The 18,982-nt window shown below is 39.6% G+C and overlaps 1 protein-coding gene across 1 annotated transcript in view; it reads left to right on the plus strand.

The window, feature by feature from the left end:
• The first annotated feature begins 1,339 nt into the window (after window positions 1-1,339).
• The window catches only part of MMP2 (matrix metallopeptidase 2), a 36,498-nt gene continuing 18,855 nt past the window's right edge, over window positions 1,340-18,982 (plus strand). The window contains exons 1-6 of the mRNA XM_074839344.1: window positions 1,340-1,609; window positions 5,878-6,104; window positions 7,589-7,737; window positions 9,883-10,011; window positions 11,628-11,801; window positions 18,652-18,825. Of these exons, the coding sequence (XP_074695445.1) occupies window positions 1,466-1,609; window positions 5,878-6,104; window positions 7,589-7,737; window positions 9,883-10,011; window positions 11,628-11,801; window positions 18,652-18,825 (997 nt within the window). The 5' untranslated portion in view covers window positions 1,340-1,465. The remainder of the gene's footprint in view (window positions 1,610-5,877; window positions 6,105-7,588; window positions 7,738-9,882; window positions 10,012-11,627; window positions 11,802-18,651; window positions 18,826-18,982) is intronic.

Below are 18,982 nucleotides of genomic sequence, written 5' to 3' on the forward strand. Positions count from 1 at the left end.
CTTTCTCTCTGAACCCCACAGCCCACCCTTTGAAATCCTTGCCTTTATATAAGGCTATTCAGTTCATGGATTACTGGGTGCAGTTAGCAAAATAGCTTGATATTACCATAAATCAGTGAACTGTCAATATTAACTATTTAAAATCAAATATCAAAATATTATGAGTAAATACCAAACACCAGCAAAGTATTTCCTTTTTGTTAACAGCCCTATTTGATAACAAGAGTCATATCTGGAAAATTTTCATTTATCATTCGGCGGAAAGCTGTGACAACCTTTATGCTGACATACAGCTCTGAGGAACCGTGATGGCTGGACACATGTTTAATAGAAACTGTAGGCACTTGGCTGGCCAGAACACAGTTTGCATTCATGCAGAATTGCCAGCCTCCTGTCTTAAAAAGTCATGAGACAAGACCCTAGATTAGGGATATTCAGCTAAAAAAAATATTCCACTTGCAATAACATCTCAAAGCTGGCAATATTATGAACACAATAAAAAGACTGTCTATGACAATGGCCATATTTACACCAAAATTTCAGACCAAGGCAGCCGCACTAGTGGACCAAACTCCCAGCATGAGCAAACCCTGAATTTCCCTTGATGTGAATTACTGAGGATAATTTCTATTGCTGAATCTGCCTGATGATCTCCTATCCTGTAGGTTAAGGTGATACACTGTGCCTTTCGGTGGCAAAGCCTCCAGCTGGTTCTAAACCCAAACAAGCCACAAGAATCTTATTCAAAGCTCTGCATGTTCTGCACAGACCAGGGAGGGAGCGACGCTCACGCCAAGTGTGGGTGAGCCCTGTGTACACAGACCTACAGTTAGTGTAGTCTAAGCAGGAGAGGGACAAGAAGCCTCACTCCACTGCACTGCTCCGTGCAGGGTCTGCCTCAAAATCCGTAATCAAAATGTTTACTGTAAGGCACTGTGTAGGAGTGTAACCACATATGACTAAAGCAGATTATTATGTCTGTGGCAAAAAAATAGCTAAAAAATAATAAAAGTACTTAGCCAGGAAAATAATGTTTAGGAATTTATTTATTTTTTAATTTAAAATATCTGTGGGACACTTCATCTTCAAGATTAAGTCAGATTTTGCTTTTTTCTGCTCTCTGGCTTAACTAAATGCTTTCGTATATGCAAATGAGGAGAAAATGTGGCCTCTTTCAGCAGTAATAAGTATCTGCCTGTTGCTACCTTAAAATCACAGCAATCACATCTGGTAACTGCCCTTTTCTCATGTTTCCACTAGTTTTCAGACTTCCTCTTGTGGTAGCTTGAGACTGCGCATCTGGATGTTTTAAACATACAAAGGAATTGCTAGAGCAAGCAAAAGAGAAAACGGTGCAGGGAGTTAAGATGTGCAGATAAGCAACTGGTGCACTGTGCAGCTAAAGTAACAGACAGGCAGTCGGGGAAAAGCTTTTTCTACAGAGGAGAGCACAAGTTTAGGCAGAATGAAGACTCACAATGTTTGTGGCTTCGTTTTTGAAGTACTATTACTCCAAGTATATCTTTTTAACAAAACTTTAGCTGCACCGTCACCAATCATTAAGTTTCCTGGAGACAGCACTCCTAAAACAGACAAAGAACTAGCAGTGGTAAGTGTTGGTTTCATCTTTGCTTCAGATTTATGTTGTTGTTTCATAAGCAGATGTTTCTTTCTTGTTTCAGCTGAGGCTAAGGAATGACTGTAGCATTCTCTCCCTAGAGTCTCTGGAAGTGCTAGCTAGCTAGCAAAGGTATCAGCTTTCAAAAGTTAAAACTAGTGCCAAGTAATGTTTCCTCTCTTAAAATTTTTAAATCCGGCAAAGAAAGTTGTTTTTTTTCCTTAAGTCTGAACATACAAAATAATTTCATTATATCATCGTGACTATAATCAAAAGATTGCAATGGTAAGAGGGGAGAAGGGCAAATTAGAGACATCTAATTTTTTTACTTAAATCAAGTAGAAGTGAGGGCTTCCGAGACTCACTTAATGCTCACAGCTTTCAGAAGTTTGTTTTCCAGATTGTTTACCGTGTGTTGCATAAACATAGCTTTAAGGGACAATTACAATCGAAAGCTGGCTCGAGTTTCAGAAGCCATTGTGACTAGTTTTGACTTTGAAAAAAAAATCTCATCAGAGGTTTAAAGAAATATTTTTTTCCAAATTCAATCTGGAACAAAAAAATGAGTTTGGATTTCTGTGACATTAGCAAACTATAGCTATAACTCTACAGCATTTTATTTTAACCTTATTTTAGCCCTGTGGACCTTCATAAAAATGACATTATGGGGAAGTCCATTTAAGGGGAGATTGAGATGGATTATCGTTATTTTAGCATGTAAATTATAGACATTTCTCTTCTTCATCAGTGAGTCCATTTGAAAGAAGATTGAGATAAATTATTCTTATATTAGGACACAGAGATTTGAAAGTTGGTCACTTTTCTTTAGGAATTGGTGTGCATCTTGGGAAAGCTTGCCAGGTTAAAGAAGGTCTGGGGGAGGGTGGAGAGAGAATTTCCAGATGGGAGCTGAGGTGGAAAGTTTAGGAAAAACAGACAAACTGACCCAAAAAGGGCACTTCTCAGCCTTTAACAAAACAAATTCACCCAAGGTTTTGCCTCAGCAGCACAGCAGCCAGGGGATGGGGGGCAGTGCATGTGGGAAAGAAGAGTGGGATCCCACATATCTAACAGTAATTTAAACACTCTTAAATAATCTATTTTCTTAGACACAGTCAGGCTTTTATTCAATAACAGCAATCCACATCTCCCCTCATCTCTGTGTCTTTCAAACAACCTATTTATTATGTGTACTCAGAGGAAAATTACAAGCTGGTTTAACACTGCAGTTCTTCTTTGTCTTTCTTATAGTATTCTTGGGTAATGCTAACTGGCTGCCTTTCCCTCACACCCTCCATCGGAACAGCCCCAACACTCAGCATCAGAACACAAATTGCTATGTTGCTGCTGGACCCTGTTTCATTAATGGGTTGGATCAAAATTCCAGATCACCACAGCTCCCTGCTGACTCTGGGGAAACTGAATTTTGCAGCCTAGGCCAAGATGTGGTTTACATAGACACTACATTTTCTTCAGGATTCTCTTCTCATAGAACAGCTAGTTATGTTCATTTCTCATCTTCAGTAAAATCTCCATTTTAGGAAAAACTGAAAGGAGTTAGCAAGTAAAATTCTTTACCATGCCTCATTTTATATTTTTGGTTGCATATCTTCCTCCCAAAGCTAAAATGGCAAGAGCAGCACCCTGCTTCTTCAATAAGCAGTTCTGATGTATAGTCTATATTATATCATGGTACCTCACTGGGAGATGCAAACAGAAGCATAAGAAAATATATCAAACTACATTAAAATGAAAATTCAGATAAGAACAGAGCCTCCAAACTAGCCTATTTGATTATATTCCTATTGCATTTCACATAATTTCCACAAGGCCCCATTAACTATGAGTAGACAGAAGCTCAGTGGTAGCAAAGGTAAAACCATTCTGTGTCCATTATTTGCCAGTGCCACAGTCTCCACTGGAAAAATACCACATCAGAAGTTATAAAAATCACAAAAACTAGGCATAGTCTGTGCTTAGTCAGTAGGTGGATGGAGGACCTTCTGAAGGAAATGGTGTAACATCTTGATTAAATCCTTTTTCTGAGTAAGCTCTGAACCATTTCCTACGCAGGGTAGATGAGGTACGCCTGGACTTAATGAGGAAGTGGTGAAATCCAGGCTTGACCAACTGCCGTCATCAAATATCCTTTGCTGTATTTTGCTGATGTAGTGGTCTGATCCCCGGTCTCCTGGGTGAACTTCAGTGAATTAATTAGATACATAAAGTAAGGTTTCCCTCTGCAACACTTCCTGGCACAAGAACTTAAATGTGCAGTCATTTTGTCAGGCTTCTTGTAATCATGTTAGAAATAATTCTCTGTGATATATTTTTGGCAAATATACCTTTACCTTATTTTGGGTGGTTTCCTACCTTGGATTTGTGGTTAATATTTTGGATACAATACCTGAAGGATGCTTCTTCCTCTGCTACAGACAGTTTTACTGGAAAGATCTGTAACTTGCAACCTTCCTGTCTAACAGCATCATTGACAAGGGCATCCCTCAGCTCTGTGCCATGTTAAGCACCCATCAGTTTGGGAATGCCTGCCATTTGAGATGGCTGTAGCTTTTCTTTTAGATCTAGGCATAAAATATTGCAAACCCAGACTTGAGTGTGGAGTTCCTGAAATCTTTGTGCAAGAGAACCGTAAGATTCACTTTACTGGATAAAATCTACAACTCCAGATAGTTTAGTCAAGCTGTTTAGTACCTGTGAATGAAAATAATTAGATAATGATAGGTTATTAACATTATAGAAGTACCCAGAGTGCCATCTTGATCATAAACCATTTATCTACTCCACAGTGAAGATATAAATTCAACAGTCTAAAGCTGTACGTAATCTAAACAGCATGACTGTGCAACAGTCCAAGCTAAGGCAACATCTTGAGCTACAGGTTTTCTCAAATTCAGTCTAGATCCAAACACTGAATCCAAAACCTCTAGCTAGCCAGCAGTGCGTTGTGTGGCCATGTTTGTTAGTCTCCAGTTAGGAACAGAGTTGATAATGGATTTTAGACAGTTGCTGAAGATATAACTTCTTGTCATTCTTTTTCATTTGAATGACTATGTTTTTATGGCAGGTTTCCCCATGTGCTAGAGACTGCCAGGCATTCTCTCAGGGTTGGTCCCTACCCCAAGAACCTCACAGTTCTTCTGCCAGTCAACACTGAATTTAAGGGAAAAAATGCTAAATACTTAATTGTTTGTGTGATCTCGCTTGTGTATCACACAGAAGGTGGGGACCGTGTATGGATAATCAGGACCACAGCTGTTTATCTACAGTTTACTTTAACATAAACACAAAACTTATCAACACACATCTGAAAGACATGGCTGCTTAACTGGAACAACTGCCAGGGAACAGACTAACCCATTGCTCCTCCGGGATTAGAGGCAGCAAACAACAGACAAACTTTTTTTTTTTAAACTGCACTACACCTGCTAATTAGGTCATACTGATCAAAATGGAAAGTGGATGAGGCTCGGATGGGTATTATTTTAGACAAGAGGTGAAAATAATGGGATTTGTGCTGCCTTTTTGATTGCTTATGACCACTGTTTTCTAAGGAGAGGTAATTTTGTGATCTGCCACCATGGCTGTATCAGAAAGATCAGTCTGGCCATAATCTGCTGGAGCATTCAATGGAGTTTGAAGTATGCAGATATGGGTTGGCTGCAGTGTCCAGCCAACTGAGACGCTACCAAAGACCTTCTTCCTCAGGTCTTTGCAATGTTTGGCTCAAAAGCAAATACATATAAATAGCTTTATGCTGTTTGAATAAACATTTTTTTTTTCTTTTCAATTAATGTGGTCTCATTTGTGTGGCCGCTTTGATACCTTGTCAAGTTTCTCAATAATCCATAGGGTCTTCCAAGAAAAAAAATACATAAAATCTAAAACTGCAAGCATATTTATACATCATAAAGAAACCAAAAAAAAGATAAATCCATTTTTACTTTGTAGTTCTACATTAAAGCTCTATGCTCTACTTACTAATAAAGCAATTCATTAAGTAAAGGTGATAGCTAATAGTGGAAATGATTGCTTAATTAGCAATGTTGTGTGATCAAGGATGGTTTGTGTCAATTAAGGAGATTCTGCTGGTCTCTCAGTTACTAATAATAGTAATTTTAAAAAGAAAACTTGAAAATTACAGATGGAAAGCTAACACAGAATTACAGCATTTATTTGTAAAGATTAACTATTTCTTTTATGAATTTTAAAGTCTTTGTTCTGTGCTTTTTTTTTTCAAGCAATACCTGAATAAATACTATGGGTGCCCAAAAGACAATTGCAATTTATTTGTCCTGAAAGATACTTTGAAGAAAATGCAGAAATTTTTTGGGCTGCCTGAAACAGGAGATTTGGATCAAAATACTATTGAGACAATGAAGAAACCCCGCTGTGGTAACCCAGATGTAGCCAATTACAACTTCTTTCCAAGAAAGCCAAAATGGGAAAAGAATCATATAACATACAGGTACTGACTGGTGATGTTGGGTTTTGCTCACATACAACCATAGCGCTTTTAAGAACCAATCAGACAAGATACTTAGAAGTGGAGTGGCTGCTCCACTTCTACATCCTACACAGGATTTCTTGAATTAGAATCTCTTTGTGTTTGGATAACTACCAAATGTTTTAGCAAACACCTCTGAAATTTCAAATTGTAAAATTTCAGGAATAATTACCTAAAGATCAACTTTATGGTTCTGGTTGAGACTAAAGAGATTCTGCTTTTATTCTTTGCTCTGCTGCAAGAATCCTAAGGGAACTGGAGGAGGAGTATCTCACCTGCCCATCTGCTCAGTAGGAGGACAAACTCCTCTGTGTTCAGCAGTCATAAATTTGAGGGAATCAAATTTTAAAATAAAACAATTGTATTTCAGATATATACAGACATGATGTAAAGCAAACCTATTGCAATAGGTTTGGCATGTTTGAATTTCTTACTCTTACTCTGAAAAGTTAGGGACCAATATAGCTCTCATTGAAGTCAGTAATAAAAAAAATCTCATTACCTTAGGTGGCCCAGGAACAAACTTTTAGCACCAATGAGAACGGAAGATTTCTCTTAGCTGCTTGACTTAGTCTGCTGCTTCCTCACAAGTTATGACTCAAAGCATCCCTCACGCTGCGACTAGCCTAATAAACACTGAAAAAACCTGTGGCAGCTTTTGCAGCCCCCGCTTGCTGATGTGCTTCCTCTGATTCTTCCTCATTCTCCTTAGGCATAAAGTAGTTTCCCTCACTATGCACGGCCCCAGCAGCAAAGAACTGGAAACTTGTCTTTACATGGAGGTTAGCTGGCCACAATATAAGGCACTAAGAAGTCCAACTAAAATATATGAAGAAGAAAGAAACAAACTTAAGAGTTTGTCCCTTTCCCATGTCAGCCCTATGGCTCTCTCTTACATGCTTTTACCTCCTATTTCCCCACGTATCCTATTGCCAATGTAACCAACACACTGGTAAAGGATTAGCATTCAACTGGGATCAAACTACGAAGGTGAGGGACAAGGGCTGTTTCTCTGTTATTATTAAAGAGCAAAACAACCACACTTGAAACTTTCAGAATGTTATTGAGCTCTCTTTCTGGCAAATAAATCTTATATATCAAGATGTGCTTGTATGTTCACGTCTAAAGTGACAGTATGGCTTGCCAGCACCTCAGCACTGATGCAAAACCCTGAATATTTTGTGCAAGGCCCACTGCCATGCAGGCTTTACAGCCTCTGGCTATGTAATTTTCTTCATGCTGCTGCATCAATTCCAAAGAAAAATAAACAGTAAGTGCCACATCTAAACACATCTCTGAATCAAAGAAAAGTGTTTAGATCTCACATACAGCAGTGTTACCTCTTAATTGGTTTCACTACTGAGTCTACTCAGCATTTTGATCAGTAAACAACAAATACTGGAAGGGGGTTTATGTGTTATTTAACTCTTCCTTTTACCTCTAAGGATTATAGGCTATACCCCGGATTTGGATCCTGAGACAGTAGATGATGCCTTTGCTCGAGCCTTTCAAGTCTGGAGTGATGTCACACCGCTGAGATTTAACCGAATAAATGATGGAGAAGCAGACATTATGATTAATTTTGGCAGATGGGGTACATTTTTCTTTTTTTACATACATTTTTGGTTTGTTCCTTTCATTAATCCTTAGTATTGGAATGATCTACCCTCAGTAAGTAGTACCCATGAACCTTTCTGGCAAACCTTGTCCTAGTTTGCACTTGGCTTGTACAGGCTAAGATCTAATTTCACTAAGATTTTTTTTTTTCTTTCTTATGTATGAGAGAGAGAGAGAAAAGTATTTATACAATATCCTTATACTATATTTATCTTTCCAAAAGAGAATTGCTAGGGGCAACATTTTATTTTTAAATTTACAAATCAGAAATAGAACTGGGAAATATTGGTACAGATCTTCAGATAATGTGAGCTGGCTTTCCGCCATGGAAGAGAATAGAATGCCATCATACTGTTTATTTATAGCTCCAGACTCAGTTTTTCAGTGATACTGGTGGAGGTCCTAACATACTGGAGCTAAAAAATGGATTTTTGGCTTTCAATTTTGACTCCATAGCTGGTCTCTGTTCTTTAGCACAGCAGAAAGCAGCCTTCAATGCATCCTTTGGTCCTGAGGAACTTAAAAATATGGATCATAAGCTGAATTACGGTTTGAGTCCAGCTGATGATAGGTGACTTGATTCATTTTTGTTGTACATGCCTTCTCAATTAATTTTCGTTTCCCCTGAAAGAATGTTTATAACTTTTCAGTGTAAACCTGGGGCATTTTAACTTCTTACAGACAGTCACAGAATTTTTAATACTAATGAAGATGCTTATGCAGCCAATCACTTGGGAGGTAGACTTTAGAAGTGAAGTGAACAGTTCAAAGAATAACTGAGCTCTTTGTAAAAGCCTCCATTTCAAGCTGGTTTTCTTTGCTTTAGCTACTGATGGGTTGACCTCAAAAGCTTCAGAGTTTCTGAACAGAACTCAAAACTTCAGATCCTCATCCAGGCTGGCTTGGTTCACAAAAAGTCTTACAAAAAGAGAAGTGTTTCTGCTGGTTTTAGTACTTGCTGGTTAGAGTTAGCTCAGAAACAGTGGGAGAAGAGCTTCTTCCACATTCATTCATTCTTATCACTTTTCTGCATGTCAGATTCACAGGAGCTGGGAGAGCCACAAGGTTTTTCATTTTTAAGCTTTCTCTTAAGCAAAGGATCTACTCTGAAATAAATGGGAGTAAAGCATCTAATGTATGCCAAAATCTTCTTGACAACTGACACACTAGTCTACTGAAATGAATGAACTGAACTAGTACTAAGAGAGTGACACCAGCATGAAATCAGTCTAACGGAGTAGAGAATCAGGCCTGTGTATTTAGGGCTTCTGTTAAATGGCAAGACATCAGAGCAAAAGGCCTGAAATGATGCAACTGGAGATGCTGGCAGCCAGCTTTGATGCACAGGTCAGTGTGGTAGGAAAGCTATGAATACCAGGGTTATGCCCTTGCCAGCCTGCCTTGCCCACATGCAGTGTACTTCCAAGAAAAGCCTACAGTGTAATCACAGGAGAACTACTTAACCTGCTGTTGCCCTGTGAGCTGCCTGAGTCTCAGAGTGGTTGGTGTGGAGGAGGAACAGGCTCATTGCAGGACTCAGAGCACTGAATAAGAGCTAGCTTTCCAGAGGCTCACCACTGAGACACCCAGCTGATTTGTTTTCCTGGTCAAAGTAGTTAGTATCCTGCCCAAAGAAAAAAGCACAGCAGCCTGAGATGTGGCAGAAAACAGTAACCTGCAAAAAGAAATCTGCCTTTACGTTCCAATCTCTGTGTTGGATACTGATACGAATTATCTGAAAATACCCCTCATCTACAGTGTTTATTTTACAGCTCCCTACCAGTCTCCATTGAGAAATAGCAGTGTGTATGCAGTCATACATATAATATACAATATTTCACTGTTCTTCACTGTCTTTGATTCCTTTCCACAATACTTACGAGATATAAAATAACATGCTGTGACAACTGCAGTACTGACACTTAATGTTCTTTGTAAGAACTGGCTGCTTCTCTCTGGTTCAGTCTTGCCAGCACAGCCCATACCAATAAACTCACTCACTAGTGTATTCTGCTGCTGTCTTGGATGGGAAAGTACACATGATAATCATCATTCCTGTATAGAATCTCACAGAGTTGAGGTCATTAGAAACTGCTCTTTTTTTGTCTGCTTCCTTCTGCAGAACATGGTGATGGCTATCCATTTGATGGCAAAGATGGTCTCCTGGCTCATGCCTTTGCACCGGGGCCAGGAATTGGAGGAGACTCCCATTTTGATGATGATGAACTGTGGACTCTTGGAGAGGGGCAAGGTACCAGACTTTTTAATGTTTCAGAACATATGGCCTGCTGGCTCCTATGTTTTAGGACTGCACTAAATGTTTTCATCCACATGTCAATAAAAGTTAGGGGGTAAAAATTAATTTATACAATTTAAATTGTTCTCTACAAAATGTTTATGTAATTCCTAAATAAATGCTACCTAGGATTTCCCTTTCTGTTCCTCTGCTGTTGCCCCTTGAAAAACTGAATTAATAATGGGCCTGATGCTTCTCAACCTTCATGAATTGTGGGAAAAGTACAAAGCCATGACTGCAATTTTGAATGCTTAAGTTCTCAGGGTCTCAAACTACAACATCTTTAAAGTTCATTTGTTAGAGGCAGACTGGCCAGTGCTTTTCTGCTGACATACTCTTTTTAAGATGACTTAAGCTATGACTCTGGTTGTTAAAAATTGAACCATCCACTTGAATAGGTTTTCATAGAATGATGGTATCTGTCAAAAACAAATGGAATATAAACCCCTCAAGCTGATGACTGAAACAAAATTGACATCAAACAGTGGATTAAGAACATCTCCAGGAATCTTTAACTGGCAGCTTGCTGTACCCTTTAGAAGAAAACAACTGAAGTCCAGTTAATATCACCTGAAGTAGACAACCCAGACCAAGTATTAGTACGGAGCCTCTTTTTTCTGTTTGAACTTTGCCACAACCATATAATACTAAATATAATTCTTCTACTGTAAAATAATTTGGAAAACTTAAAAGAAGAATGCATACTCATGTTTGCCTTTTATTTCAAATTCTAGTTTTCTCAGCTGTCCTCCCATCAAAAAAATAATTGAACTTTAATACCAAAATAGTCAACTTCCTTCTGTTTGGCTTTCTTTTAACTTTAGCAGAAGAACTGACCGGTAGCTGTAGTAACTGGACTGGATCCCTGCCTCAGACTAACAACGAACAGGAGGAAACTGTTTTCCATATTAGTGGAAATACTGCACAAGCATCCAGTTAGTTACTGGCATTAAAAGAAATGCTATGGATAAGTGAATTATCTATACATTAATATGTATTACAGCACCAGTACTGTAGTCTTAAGACTACATGTGACAAACTGAAATAAAACCCAGGATCTGGGTGTGTCTGCGTTACCACCCTATCCCCACAGTGTTGCAGCAGATCTCATTCAAGTCAAATTGGAAATACCAAAGTGGTTTATGAGGCACAAGTCATGTTCAGCTCATGCTCAACTGCTGCCTGGAACTTTTCAACTTATACTGAACATTTTAGACCATATTACCAAAGAAACTAAATTACTAAATGTATTAACAGCATGTTTATAAGTTTGCCTTGCCATAGTAACAACAACATATATATTTTTCTGGGCTGATTTTAAGGGCAGTTCATTCTAACACTTCACCATGAGTAATATCCATGTAATTCTTTCAAAATTACCAGTTATTATTTCAGTTATGACCATCTTGCCAATAGAGAGACCAGCAGCATATTGAATTTTAAAGTGAAAATTCAGACTGCATTTTTATACCAATATCCTCCAGGAAAAGAAGATGTCCAGAAACTGTATTTTTTTTTTTTTTTTAATCAGTTGGTGGCTAATTTCACCACTGCATTTGTTCTCTTTATAGTGGTTAGAGTGAAGTATGGAAATGCAGATGGTGAATACTGCAAATTTCCCTTCTGGTTCAATGGCAAGGAATATAACAGCTGCACAGATGCAGGACGCAGCGATGGATTCCTCTGGTGTTCCACAACCAAAGACTTTGATGCAGATGGCAAATATGGCTTTTGTCCCCACGAGTGTAAGTAGATCATTGTTTCTACTGCTTTTTTTCTGGTAGACTGTTCCCTACTTTTTTGTCCATCCACTTCTCGTTGTACTTTTCCCACTTCCTTTCTGGCAGATTTAGATTTAGTGCTCTTTAATATCTCCTCAGTATCTAAGCAGACAAAATTCCCTATAGGCTTTAGCCTTCAGGCTCCCTTGGTGTAGGAGAGTTTGTAACTGATGATGACCCAGGCCAAGGCCTTTCTCTGAAAACAGGGACATATTGAAGATATGTCTGAAGTGGTGATGGCCCCATATATACATCAAAGACACTACAGGTTGAGTTTCACAATCCAGGGAAGACGACCATCTTTTAGATGAAGGACAGGGCCAAATGTGGAGACAGAGCACATTAAATGACAGAAATCTCTCCCTAAATTGCAGGCCATTCCACAAACAATTGAAATCGCATCTCCTTCAAGAGCAGTAACTGACAAAAACTTGTAGTTAAGGATGAAACCCATTAAGTCAAACCTCTATAACTCTGGATACCAATTTTACCAACTGGTGGCCCAGGTCCTCTGAGTCTTGGAGCACTTTTAGTGCAATGTGACACTATTATTGTCACAAATCACCCTTTAAATGACCTCATACTGCTTTTCAAAATAGAAATGATTGAATTTCAATTGAGTATCTATGCTGGTACAAAGTTATTTATATGTTGGTACATTGTAAATTGCTAGCCAGGAAAGGACTCACATTTTTAGAATTTAGGGGTTTATTTTTAACGCAGGTCTTAGGACTCTTACTCATGAAGCAGTGCCAACAGTTCACTTTAGATACAGGAATGACACTGTATTTCAGAAACCATAACTCTGTATCAGTATCTGTACAAAACTGTTAGAAGGTCTAGGAAAGCTAAGATGGTACTTAATTTCTAACTTTTTGGAATGTGAACAGAATCCTTTGTTTCACAAGCAATTTATTTCATATTTGGAAACACTCACTTACAGATTAGACTCTGTATAATGCTTTCATGTAGCCATAATGTTTTAAAAATATACACAATATGATTATTATCTTCCAAATGAAATTATGACAATATGTTTCCTGTTAAACATCAGGAACATATGCTTGAAAATCTTTATGAGTCTACTAGATATAAGAGTTCAAACAATTTATTATATAAGTGTTAATTTGATCTCCTGTATATCACACAGCAGGAAACTTTTAGAGAAGCAATTAAGTATAATTGGCTGTAGCCTACTATGCTAATTTTTCAGCAGTGTGAAGAGTAGAGAAGGGGCTTTTAGCCACTTGTTCCATCTCCTGTTTGCCAGCTCCAGCTGGCACGTATGTTCACGGACGTTCCCAGTACTGCAGTTTCCCACATTCATTTTTTTCCCTTTGTATATAACCAATTGCTATAAGCTTTTGGCATCAGGGAGTTTTTGCAAGGTAACTCTTGTTACCTTACATTCTGAGCAATGGATCCACAGGGTCACTAAAACTCTGGCCTGCTACTGCTGTGTCATAACTAATAGCAAGAGAATCATGAAAGAGAATGAAACAGAAAACAATGGAGCTTTTCTTGGACTCATGCTAATCCTGCTTGGAACAATAGTACTAAACTTATTTATAATATTATGGCTGTATGCAGTCAGTACAAGGAAAGAGAATGCAGATTGCTGAAAGAAAACTAGTGATGCTTAGGATGGAAAGCTAACAAAACAAGACATGTTCAGGGTTTTTCCAGACCAAGAATACACAAGCACAGCCTGACATGTCCCACGCTAGCCTCAACGGGTACTGTAAAAATGCATGTACATGTGTTAATATGTATGTGTCAGTTAAGTACACATAATTTTTCAAAAGATCACAGATATGTGTATGTAGAAAAAATTCAGATACCCTGTCTTCAAAACTTCTCTGGTATCCTGTTGTAGCCAAACACTAAATAGATTCCTGCTTGACAAATTTTGGGGTTTTCTCAAGTTCATTTCCGAGACCGTACAGCTTCCAGTATAACATAACAAATTTTCTGCATCAGGATGCTACTGGTTTGCAAAGATAATCTGTTGTAGAACATAGTTTTCTAGCCTTAATGTGATACCATGTGATGGGAAAATATTCTTTCATTTCCAAAACCCTAGTTGCCCATTACAGATCACATCTAGAGCTGGGATCTACCATGATGACAGCTATTTATACAACTATAGGGGATGAACAAGCAGGAGTGTGAACTTTTAACAGACTTCGCTTAATCAAAACAAAAGTTCACAGAATCGCCTAGGTTGTAAAAGACCTTGAAGATCATCCAGTCCAACCATTAACCTAACATTGACAGTTCCCAACTACACCACATCCCTCAGCGCTAAGTCGACTCTGCTCTTAAACACCTCCAGGGATGGGGACTCCACCACCACCCTGGGCAGCCCATTCCAATGCCCAACAACCCCTTCTGGAAATAAATGTTTCCTAATATCTAGTCTAAACCTTCCCTGGCGCAATTTGAGGCCATTACCTCTTGTCCTATCGCTTATTACTTGGTTAAAGAGACTCATCCCCAGCTCTCTGCAACCTCCCTTCAGGTAGCTGTAGAGGGCGATGAGGTCTCCCCTCAGCCTCCTCTTCTCCAGACTAAACAACCCCAGTTCCCTCAGCTGCTCCTCGTATGACATGTGCTCCAGACCCTTCACCAGCTTCGTTGCCCTTCTCTGGACATGCTCGAGTCATTCAATGTCCTTTTTGTAGTGAGGGGCCCAAAACTGAACCCAGTCATCGAGGTGCGGCCTCACCAGTGCCAAGTACAGGGGCAAGATCACTTCCCTGTCCCTGCTGGCCATGCTATTTCTGATACAAGCCAGGATGCCATTGGCCTTCTTGGCCACCTGGGCACACTGCTGGCTCATGTTCAGCCGGCTGTCAATCAACACCCCCAGGTCCCTCTCTGACTGGCAGCTCTCCAGCCAGTCCTCCCCAAGCCTGTAGCGCTGCTGGGGGTTGTTGTGGCCAAAGTGCAGCACCCGGCATTTGGCCTTATTGAAACTCCTCCAGCTGGCCTTAGCCCATTGCTCCAGCCTGTCCAGGTCTCTGCAGAGCCTCCCTACCCTCGAGCAGATCAACACTCCCACCCAAATTGGTGTCATCTGCAAACTTACTGAGGGTGCACTCGAACCCCTCATCTAGATCATCAATGAAGATGTTAAACAGGAGTGGCCCCAAAACTGAGCCCTGGGGGACACCACTCGTGACCAGCCGCCAACCGGATTTAACTCCATTCAGTTAGTTAGAGTATATGTTAGTTTCAGAACTAGCTTCTTTAGCCCAACATTTACTTCAGGAGCTTATGTGCATGCACACGCACATACCCGCACAATCATTTTTTCCTAAAACTTTGCCATGTCCTTCATTCCCCACCTTTCCCCAAATCTCCTCTTCCTCAGGTTAATCCTTCCAACTAGAAAAGAGCAAAACTGGGCTTATTTCTTTAAAATACTCCAAATGCTCAGATATAGTCAGAATAAAGCAATGATTATAGGTTAGACAACCCGAGATCCACATACCCTGACTGATACCTTTGTAAAATCCCAAAGTCATGTAAGACCAAAAACATAAGCAGTGAAGCACTCTCAGGGAGAGTTCATTCTGGAAGTCAGTGTTCCTGAAAATGCTTGTGTCAAGGTTTCTGAAACAGAACAGAAGGGTTTCAGCCTTTTGTTTCTGATGTAATTGTTTCGCAAGATCCTTGAACAGTTATGCACAGATGTTTCTTATTAAATTCAGAGCAGCATTGTTCACTCATTATTCCAAGACACCATTTGCTAAAACCCAGCTAATAATTTCAGATAAGGGAGGATTTACATCATAGAGTCTGTGTTGGGGGCAACATTCTTAGTTGTCATGTTTGTTTGTCTCCCGTTAAGTTCACTGAAATTAGTTTCAATTCTTCTCTTTATAGAGCCATGCTGCATATTTGGAAACACTTTTAAAGCTATGGTACTGCACCAGGCTTTTCTAAAGTTAATCCCAGATCTGTACCCTGATTTTGTAGACTGATTCAACTATCATTTGTCAAAGCAGAAGGGAAAGCAGAAAGTTATCTACCTGCTACACAAATCTTACGCAGGTGTGCTGAACCTCTCCTTTGCCATATGGGACCAAGGGATCTTGAATCTCTCTCATTACCAAACTCCACTGACACTACAGGGAGTTTAGACTCCTAACTTTGGTCCTCCAATATCTAACATTACTGAGATCTGTACTCTGCCTGTACCTCCCTCACACTAGTCACAGTTCTTGTAGGCTGCTGCTCGACTGCTCTCCCAGGCAGAACCCTCATGAAGCTGCAGCTACCTCCACCTTGGATGTGTGTCACAGGGTTTTTAGCAGCCTTCCAGCCTGAGGTTTCCTTACATCCCAACTGACTGATTTTTCTGGGAAGAGCTAACAGTGCAGTGCAGCTCACAGATTAGTAATGTCCAGTGTGAATCTGCTCTCACATCAGCGTATCTTCACTGATTCTTAAATTGCTGAGCTTACCATGATGCAGAACTAGAGTCAAGCACTTTAAGATCCCCTTACAAGCAAATAAAGCTTTTGTTTTGGAGGAAACTGACCTAGTCTCTGTCTTTAACTTTCATTTACATTAAAGCAAAGAATTTTATGGTTAAGCAGAGGGGAAGGATTTGAAAACTTAATAAACCATTGTCACCATCACATGATGTTACCTCAAGCAAAATGAAAAACTGCATTTTGACTGTGACTCAGAAAGACTGCATGCAAAGCAGTAAGAGAGATTAACTTTCCATAAGGTTTTTGCAGCTTAGCCACATTTAAACCAATAAAAAAAAAGGCTATTAAAATACAGAGTTTGCCAGATCTAGAGCTGGAAGCAGCTCATGTGGTAAATGAGTCATCTAAACAACTCAGTTTAATTTTGCCTTTCAATTCTATCATTCCTTTATAAAAAAAAATCAAGTCTTTCTCCAATCATGATAGCCACAGTCCTAACATTACAGCATCTGAGACAAATACAAACTTTTCCAGCTTGCTCTTTTGGGGAGGCACAGCGTGTGTTGCAGTTATCTTTTGCCTAGAGATAGGACCTCTGTGTGGCTGCTTCCATGTCCAGGATGCAGAAGAATACAGATGAGAGCTTGGCCAGATCAGAAGTTCAGCAGACTCATGTATGTGAGCCAGGCCTGCAACGCTCCAAGTCCTCTCCTTAGTGGGACTGGAACTTAGTTCAGTAACTTACTGGTTCATGCCCCCAATACTGTGGCCAATTACTGATTTAAGTGGAAAAGGCAAAATGAATCATCTGTATCACAATACCCCATTGTTAGAACCCTTCCCAGTCACCGTTCAGCCAGAAAAGGTCATGGGTTTTTATTTATTACTACTCTAAAAAGTGAAGCACGCTCATAAACAATGTGTCTTCCCATCGATGTATCAGACTAAGCAAAGGCAAACCCCCTCAAATCCTACACAAAGACACTGAGGCTATAATGGCTTTTTAGTCGTGAAAAATGACAACAGCAAAGTTAAAATAACCTGCCAGACCTTCCCACATACATGTTTGGGTTTTAGCTGTAGCTTTAAACTGGGGAAGAACAGGGAGAAAGGTATCCCTTTGGGTACCTTAAAAAAGGCCAAATCATGCATACTTTACACTGGGAATTCAAACAGACGCGTTTCATTCTGAGGTGCTGTTCTTAAATCTCAAGGGGAATTAGTGCATGGCTGCATGAAGGATTTTTTGTCTCTGTTCAGTGCAAGGCCTGGCCCTGTTTGTTGCACCCATGGTTTCCTCTCGCCAGCACATGGCACTCACAGACACAGTCCTACCATTGAGGATCCCCACAGATAGAGCAGCCAAGAGAAGACACAGGCAGATTCACAAGATGTCACATGCTCCAAGCCACCTGCATTTTCATGTAATTCAATCTGGACATACATTTTTTAAATATCAGTATGAGTAACTTTATCTGTCTTCCTCTAGAAAATCCAGAAAGTTTACTAAAATCTTAAAACAGATCTGCGAACTCTTGACTCAGTTTAATCTATACTCTTTCATCCACAAGAGAGATTTCTGGTTCTCAGGGCTGAGCTATGGGGCCTTGTTTGTGTATGTGGACAGACAATAAACAACCCCTAGAAGACCAATACACTACCTCCAGGGAACATTAATGAAGCAAAAGACAGGAGAAGCCTCCATTGTTCAGTACTGTCAGAGGAGTCATAGCTGTCCTCTCTTTCTCATCTATTAAGTGCCTGAATCCAGCTGTAGGGATTCTCAGAAATGAGAAGCAAAGCCTAGAGGAAAAGTCTACAGGTCATTACCTGACTTTACTGTATGTCAGCATCTTAAAGAAACTGAAAATGTACACAGATGGCCATTAGGAAAAACTGATCTGGTTTGTATGTGGCTCTGTACAAAGTCTGCCATTCTAGCTAACATTTTTTATGCAAGGTAAATGAATCAGCAGAGTGCTAAGGAACGTGAGTGACTTTCTCAGAATCCTCTTTCTAAATGTTGTTTCAAGAAGGGATATTAATTTTATGTTATGAGGTGGGCTATAAAGGATATACACAATTCAAATCACAAAGAGCTCAGTAGAATTTTCTTCATTCCCAATTCATTTATAAAGAACAATCACTCATTCCCTTCTACACACTTGTGAGATTGTAACATCCTTCATCTATCTTGCCAAAACATTTAATTGTTGGTGTAAAATAGAGGCTCTAAGTCTGAACTGCACCACGCATGATGGCTGTCTAATCTCTGTCAAAACCTTCACATGTTACCATTGGCACATTGTGATTCCTTGTTGATACTGAGCATTGCATATTGACATTTTTCTCTTTCCTTCTCCCTACAGCACTTTTTACAATGGGTGGCAATGGTGACGGGCAGCCATGCAAATTTCCCTTTAAATTTCAAGGCCAATCCTACGACCAGTGTACGACAGAAGGCAGGACAGATGGATACCGATGGTGTGGAACCACTGAAGACTACGATAGAGATAAGAAATATGGATTCTGTCCAGAGACTGGTATGAGGAATGTTGGTTGCATATCACAGTCTGATTTGTCATTGTTTTAAGTATCAAAAATCTCCTTCGCCAGAGCACACAAAACTTGATGAGCTGGGCACAATTTCAGCATAGGTGGCCTTGGAAGTGACTAGAACAGGAGTGATCTATGTAAACG

This window comes from Strix aluco, chromosome 14 (genome assembly GCF_031877795.1).
Source record: "Strix aluco isolate bStrAlu1 chromosome 14, bStrAlu1.hap1, whole genome shotgun sequence".
Taxonomy (NCBI): Eukaryota; Metazoa; Chordata; class Aves; order Strigiformes; family Strigidae; genus Strix; species Strix aluco.